Source organism: Sinocyclocheilus anshuiensis, unplaced genomic scaffold, assembly GCF_001515605.1.
Source record: "Sinocyclocheilus anshuiensis isolate Anshui unplaced genomic scaffold, SAMN03320099.WGS_v1.1 scaffold883, whole genome shotgun sequence".
NCBI lineage: Eukaryota > Metazoa > Chordata > Actinopteri > Cypriniformes > Cyprinidae > Sinocyclocheilus > Sinocyclocheilus anshuiensis.
The window spans coordinates 178,803-186,565 of record NW_015547678.1 but is presented as its reverse complement, the minus strand read 5'-3'; the positions used below and the strand labels follow the sequence as shown (position 1 = coordinate 186,565).

The 7,763-nt window shown below is 38.4% G+C and overlaps 1 protein-coding gene across 1 annotated transcript; it reads right to left on the bottom strand.

The window, feature by feature from the left end:
* Positions 1–1,671: 1,671 nt before the first annotated feature.
* On the bottom strand, positions 1,672–3,430 carry LOC107703052 (transcription factor HES-4-B-like). Its single transcript, XM_016505543.1, has 4 exons — positions 3,092–3,430; positions 2,861–2,956; positions 2,672–2,759; positions 1,672–2,560 (listed from the first exon to the last, which is right to left on the bottom strand). The coding sequence occupies exons 1-4, from the start codon at positions 3,197–3,199 to the stop codon at positions 1,977–1,979; spliced, it is 876 nt and encodes a 291-aa protein (XP_016361029.1). The 5' UTR covers positions 3,200–3,430; the 3' UTR covers positions 1,672–1,976.
* Positions 3,431–7,763: the final 4,333 nt, after the last annotated feature.

The following is a 7,763-nucleotide window of genomic DNA, read 5'->3' as shown; positions in this document are numbered from 1 at the left end:
CCGGCCTGCCAGCGGGGATTTACGGATTGGCGCTCTGCCCGGCCGCAAGCAGTCTAGTTCGCTCGGTTCTCACGACCTCAGCACCACAACGGCATCTCTGAACTATTAACTCAGACACGCAGGCAGAGAGAGAAGCCACGGAGCCCACACACTGCCAACTAGTGTTTCAGCAATGCACATGTGCGAAAACAAGCTTTTCTGTGCGATTTAGATTAGCCCCGAGGGCTTTTGAACAGTATACGAATCTTACAATTACTTTCAGGGGGGTCTACTTTATTTCCTTTGAAAAAATTCTTTCACTAATTTTGTGTTTAGATTTAAACAGCGTAAAGATTTTTGTGATAGCCTATATGATATACGTATAGCTTCAGCTGGCCTGCTGGCCAAACGCGACTTTTGTGGTTGATGTAGGCCTATTAAAAATATCACAAGAGTTTCTGTTTAGGCGTCCTCTTTGATTTCCTGATTTTAAAAATGATTTTTTTTTCCACTTAACGGAGAAATGAATGAACACTCGATGAATTGGAGTGAATTAGGTAAATCACAAAATAAAGCAGAAAAATTAATAGAATATTGATTAAATTACTTAGTGACGTGTTAATAAATAACTTTCCAAGTCGTAGGTCTCAGCACTGAGTTAAACACGATGGAGTTGTTAAGTGGGAAACCCTGTGGTTGTCGGTCACGAGGGTGAGTAACCTAATCCGAAAACGAAGTGGGCCGCTGACTGCAAGTGGCAGACACACGGCAAACGCCATGCCGACAGTCCGCACGACACGTCTCGCAGTTCCGGAGCTCGCGCGCAAAGAGAAGATACATTTACATCCAGGGATAACAAACGACTCGGCTGGAGTTATAGCTATAGCCTACTCTCCTGGGAAAGGCCTGCACGTCAAGGTGCCTGTAAAAAGAAATATGATTTTTTAATTCTATTACATTTGAATTCTGTTACATTTTAATTAGGAAAGATGTTTGATGTTGAGGTAACTCATCAGTTTCGTCAGAAAAGAGGCGCGAAAGCACCCCACGCCCTATTTAGGTGCAGAAATACAAGTAAAGCGACTGGTACACAAAAGGAAGAGAGGATTCTTCCATTCTCTTTTCACTGAGGCAATCTGTTAGTGACATTAACCCAAAGCGTATTTCCCAGACCAATGAATGGGGGTTTAGGACTTCTTAAAGATCCCGCTGCATACAGGATGAGACCCTTTTCAAATGTTTAATTACCTTTTTGCAAAAGAAAAGAAAAAAAAACCCTCTCATTGCCTTTGTCATTTCAACCTGTGACACTTTAGGGTGATCTCTTCCCGCCAGAAGTAGAACTAAGAGCAATATGCGGTAGCCACAAAACTTAATTGAGACTTTAATTTAAAAAAGTTGAACAGATGTAATTGAAAAGTTTTATGCCTTTAAACACTCTTTGCTCTCTTTCTGTTAAAAAAGTGTAATAAGGCTTTTTTTAAATTTTAAATTTCATGTATAGGCTATAGGCCTATTGTCCCTTGACAATTTAAATTGTAAAGCAAGAATCATAATGTAAGTAGGCCTAGGCTAATATAAAAATGTAAAAAATGATTTGTGCCTTATATTACTCTATCAATTATAGGTAGGCTATTATAGATTTACATCAAGTGCTGATCTAAATAGAAAAAAGGGCTTAAACACGATATATTTCGTTATGTTGATTTATTCAGCATCAAACATAAAACACTTATCATGAAAAAACAACAAGAAAGCTTTGGCATAATACAATCTTTTACAAACTTTGTACAAAACTAAATTCTTTTATTAAAAAAAGTACTTTATAAACATTAAGTGTTATGCTGTTGAATTAACAGCAGCATATTCATTAACAACATCCAAATATTGGAATCAGCTAATAAACCAACAGGTCAACAAAGTCCCTTAAAACGAAACTGAACGTATTTTCTTCATCGTGAAAAACTGGTTTAAAAGCTCGCATGGGATGAGCAAGTCTACCAAGGTCTCCACACCAGATCATTGCTTTCTGCTCCGGCACTAACACCAACGGGACTGACGGCCTGTGAAACGCCCGCGAAGGAGGTCATTCCCTGCACAGGAGATGCCACCGTGGGAGCCGAGCTGGCCTGGACGGGACTGGCGTTGACAGTCACTGGAACACTTGCGTTTGCGTACAAGGGAATGACCGGGGTTGTAGCAGAAGCGAAAGCTGGGTTGGGGATAAGAAAAGCAAACTGTCCGTCGGTGGCTGGCACCAGCTGGAATCCTCCAAAGACTTTGGGTGAGACAGCTTCTGATGGACTGAGTTTGGGGCACATTGAGGCGCTGTTGATGGGCAAAGTTGAAGGAAGCTGCACGTGAAGAGGCTGAGCCAGATGTGCCTGTTGAGATGGGGCGGGCTGAGGGTAGTTCATGGCCATCATCTGTCCGAAACAACCGGACAGGTGGTTGAGAAGTCGCGACCTAACCTCCGTATTCACGCCCTCGCAAGTCGAGAGAAATCGAGTCACCTCGTTCATGCACTCGTTGAATCCCGCGCGATACTTGCTCAGGACGTTTGTGTCAGCTGACAGGGCTGCTGCAAAGCAAAGGTAACGTTCATTAATACTGTGTATTTAGGAAATTAAATAACGTTTTTAAATTATATGTCTAAAGTTACGCATTTTAATCAATCTGACTTATAACTTACCAGTCATCTGAACACGCTGCAAATTGCGCAGGTGTTTGACAGTCATCTCAAGAATATCAGCTTTCTCCAATTTAGAGTGTCTGGAGCTCTGTAAATGAGAAGCACCGATTAGTCATTTTGTTTTAAAAATGATGATTATTAGATTATTGACACATAAAAAGAATAGACAGATTCGTAGCTACAACTTACATCTTTTTTAAGAGCATCAAGAATCAGGGTCTTCAGCTGTCCGAGGCTCTCGTTTATTCTCGCTCTGCGGCGTTTCTCCATGATTGGCTTTGAAGACTGCAGATGAAATGCAAAGATAATCAATTAATAAAATAAATACGCTACTTAAAAAAAAAGTTGGAAATGACAACTGACATTCATCTAAAACGAAATTCAAACGCAAAAAGTGCCAAAACACTAAATGATATTTACCTTTCTGTGCTCGCTGGCATTCTTTGGTTTGTCCGGAGTATGAGATCCACTGGCAGGGGCACCAGCAATAGGTGATGCGGTCTGCTTCTCCATATTATCGGCTGGCATGATCAAAACCAAAGCTGGGTCCGGTTTAAACCAAGAAAAGTGTTTATATTCCGTGTGTGGATTTTTAAAAACAGAGACGGGCTGTTAGGATTAGATGCGGAGCGGAGCCAAGATCTCGGGATGGTCATGAGAGAGAGTGTGAGTCCCTCTTATCAGCTATATGACTTATAGTCTGCAGGCTGTCATATGAGGACACGAGCGTGTGTGGCGCAGTGCTTCAGAGGCCAAGTCGAATCTCCCACTGCCACACGCCAGCGGTATTTATAGATAGATCGCATGCTCCCAGTTCGTGTGAAACCCTCTCTGCATTCTTTCCCACACTCGCTTCAGCCAATAGGCGCGCGGACTCACCCACTGTGCGCGGGCAGACTGCTGATTGGACAACACCCCCGCGGGCTGTCAGTCACGCGCTGCTCAATCAGCCCTGGAGCGACAAACAACAAAGAGGCGAGTGCAGTCGGCCTGGCTGTGAAGTGATAAGGGGAATTGGGGGAATACTCTTGCTGTTTGCCACCAACGTTTTTGTTTTTTTCATAGCCGAATCACGTATTTCTGCTTACCGTCGTATTACACTTACCGTCGGAATGGTTCAACTGACAAATAATGTAATTTTATCAGCATTGCAAAAACTATCATTTTATACTGGGACAAAATAACGTATTTTATCAGGATGCGTTTTCCTCGAATTACTATCATTTCACTAGCATTAACAGTAGGGTATTACATGCATATTATCTTGCGAACTATCATTAAGATTATATTTAATTGCTCTGGATTTTGTTGGAAAGCTGCATTGGACATACTTGCACACTGACTCTTGCAATCTTGCACTTGTTATAGCCTACTATTTAGGGACTTGGCTATATGCATGATTCTTCTTCTTTAAATATGTAACTCTTATTAATTTTCTGTATATTTTTCTTTTTTGTTCTCTATAAAACGCATTAGTCAAAACATCTCACCGACTTTGTAGCACCGTGTAACATTGTGTATATGACAAATAAAAGTTGACAGTGTCAGCATTTTATATGTATTTGTTTAACTGCGCGTGAGAATACGTTCATATTATATAAGAAATACGAGGATGCAGTCCTTTTAGAAAGAAAATAAAACCGAAAAAACGTTGAGGATCTGGTCGCGCTTCAAAGAAGAAAACAGCTGTACAGGCACGCGAGGCGGTTCGAAGCAGCACGCAGGAAACCAATGGGAAGCTGGCCTTTTTATGCAAATTAAGCGGAGTCTCGTCTTATTGGCTGGGTGAACATCTTACGCGTCAATCATTCCAGCAGTGCAGGAGGCAGAGAGCGCGCGGGGGAGGTGTTGCTACATCTGTCCGCGTGCCAGTCAGTCTGCGTCCCCTGAGCACGTGCCGCTGCTAAACTAACGCGAAGGCTGCGGGGTTTAGAGAGCAAGTTTCGCGGCTGCTTTTTATTTCTGCTGAACTACGAACTCATGTTTTTTCTTTGCCGGGCTGTTTTTAAACTTGGAGTTTTGTTAATGTTTGTTGGTGCGTTGCAAGAGGATTAGGAAAATGCAAAAAAAAATAAACATTTTTTTTTTAGAATTGCATCTATAAACAAATGTTTGCAGAAGCAATGCAATTAATGAAATACAAGAAACACCAAATACATCCCTCAACTATAAGTCTGCATATTTAAGTAAATTACTTTTCTTTGAGTTCTTCAGTACTTTTATTAAAATAAAAAAAAGCAGTAAAAAGGAATTGGCCCACATTAATTGCAACCACTTTAAACACAAACTCTAAAATCTAAATTATTTAGTGTAATTAGTTGTTGAAAATATAATTTAGCAAGAGCAATGAATATTTTCCGATGGGATACTGACCGAGTGGGAGAACTAATTTATAGGTTTCGCGCGCCATCTATCGAAAGTTTTACTAGAACTTAACCGTCAAGTGCGATATCATATCTGACCACGAGGCGGAGCACAGAGGTAACACAATCTATAAATGACTAAAAATTACATCAAATGATTTGTAAGTAACAGACAACTGTTTTGAAATCTCATATTATTCACTTTGGAGAGTCGATATATTGAGAAAGAGGAAATACTTCCTATAGTAAATACAACATTGCCAGAGTTTTGCATCCCAAAATTTCGCAATATGGCAGTGAGAGTTAATAACACAGATTAATAATAATAATAATAATATCACCACTGATATATACATTTCTTTAATCACACCAATTTAAATTAACATGAAACAGGACTGCCAGTGAAACCAGTGCTACAAAACTCATCTAGTTTAAGTCTCTCTTCTACTTATGTATCTAATAAGGTAGAGAAATCCCATAGCAGTGAGAATTTATTAAGTCTTGTTTGGCTGCTTGTTGACCATTGTTTAGGGGCTCTTGTCATTTGTTGCTGAGACTAGCTGGGGCATGCTGGAAGCCTGTTTGCCCAGGATCCTGAGGTTTCAGGGGCCAGCTGTGCGCTCACCCCTTCACATTTGCCCTATTTGCTTTGGGATTGAGGTATATTATGTAGCCCTTAATCCTGCTTTTTGTATGTTATACCTCCATATAGAGAGCTCAGAGAATTATTTAGATGGCCAGGACACAAATGTTATAGACTCTTTGTCCAAACATTTCTTACATATATATTTTAGAGTTAAAATCTATACACTACCAGTCAAACGTTTTTGAACAATAAGATTTTTAATGTTTTTTAAAGAAGTCTCTTCTGCTCACCAAACCTGCATTTATTTGATCCAAAGTACAGCAAAACCATAAAATTTTGAAATATTTTTACTATTTAAAATAACTGTTTTCAGTTTGAATATATTTTAAAATGTAATTTATTCCTGTGATTTCAAAGCTGACTTTTTAGCATCATTACTCCAGTCACATGACCCTTCAGAAATCATTCTAATATTCTGATTTGCAGCTCAAAAAACATTTTTTATTATCACTATGTTGAAAACAGCTGAGTATAATTTTTCAGGCTTCTTTGATGAATAGAAAATTCAGTACAGCAGCATTTATCTGAAATAGAAATCTTTTGTAACATTATAAATGTCTTTACTGACTCCAACTTTTGACTGGTATAGTGTATAATGTTACAAAAGCTTTTTATTTCAGATAAATGCTGATCTTTGGATCTTTCTATTCATCAAAGAATCCTGAAAAATATTTTACTCAACTGTTTTAAATATTGATAATAATAATAAAATGTTTCTTGAACAGCAAATCAGCATATTAGAATGCTTTCTGAAGGATCATGTGACACTGAAGACTGGAGAAATGATGCTGAAATTTTAGCTTTGATATTCAAATAGAAAGCATTTATTTTAAATAGTAAAAATATTTCACAATATTACTGCTTATTTTGGATCAAATAAATGCAGGCTTGGTGAGCAGAAAAGAATTATTTAAAAAACATTAAAAAAATCTTACTGTTTAAAAACTTTTGACTGGTAGTGTATGTATACACTAAAGACACAAAAATAAAATAAAAAGTCATATTAAAAATACTGTTCTTGGAATTCAAATCACTGGATTAAATCCAAAATAACAAGGAGTCCAGCATACGATTGTGGGATGTGCTTTGACTTCATTGTACAGGAGAAACTTTTAGTCTGAAAGCGAGATGAAAAAGATCAAGGCATTGTGTGTTTTGTAATTAGACTTAACACTGACCAGCACACTGTTGTCCAAGATCAGAGCGTGCACAGTAATTTCTTTGGACTGAAGAAAAGTTCATTTGTTGTTGGGTAATGAGTCTCAGTCCCTATCCAAATCTGTTCACAGAATGCCGAAAACACAGTCAATTATGCCTGCATTAGCCGCTGTTGTCGGGCCAATCCCTTTACATGCTCGTTGATCACACTGCCCCTTGGCTCGATTCTGGTCTTGAGTTTTGCAGAGAGTCCTAAAAAACAGACTGGAAGACTTTATACCTTTCTGATGCAAAGAATTGAATGATAGCCCCTGAATATTGTCATGCATGTTATGATGAAAACAGTGTATTAGATTGTAAAGTCACGTGGTCGGCATCTGGTTTAAAGCATAAAAACAAATAAGCATTTGACTTGAGTATTTTTTTAAACTTTTGACTTCAATTTGGTATTTTGGCTTTTTTTTTAAACTTCTATTATGAGCCACACAATATCTAAGAATTCAAAGTCACACTGACCTCATTTTTTCCATGATGAATTCTTTCATAATCTGAGATGCTGAAAAATAAAGATGATGAGAATAACCGGAGGACCACCGAGACCTGTCTTTGTTCAGTTTTTTTTGTTTTTTTTTTTGTTTATTGGCCTCAATAGACTACCTACATGAATCAAGAAAAGAAAAGAAAAAAAAAAACAGGAAAAAAAAACAGAAATACAGAAGCATTTAAAGCAGCACTATGTAACTTTTTCTGTGTTCAAAATTTGCAAAATGTATATAATGAGCGAGTACATCATGAATTCATCTTCCAAACCGCGTTTTTGTCTTATTCCGAATCACTACGGTACACTTATAATAAGTACTTATATTTTGACTATTGTAGCATGGTCAGGTCGTCACCGCTGCGGAGTAACACATACCTGCGTGAA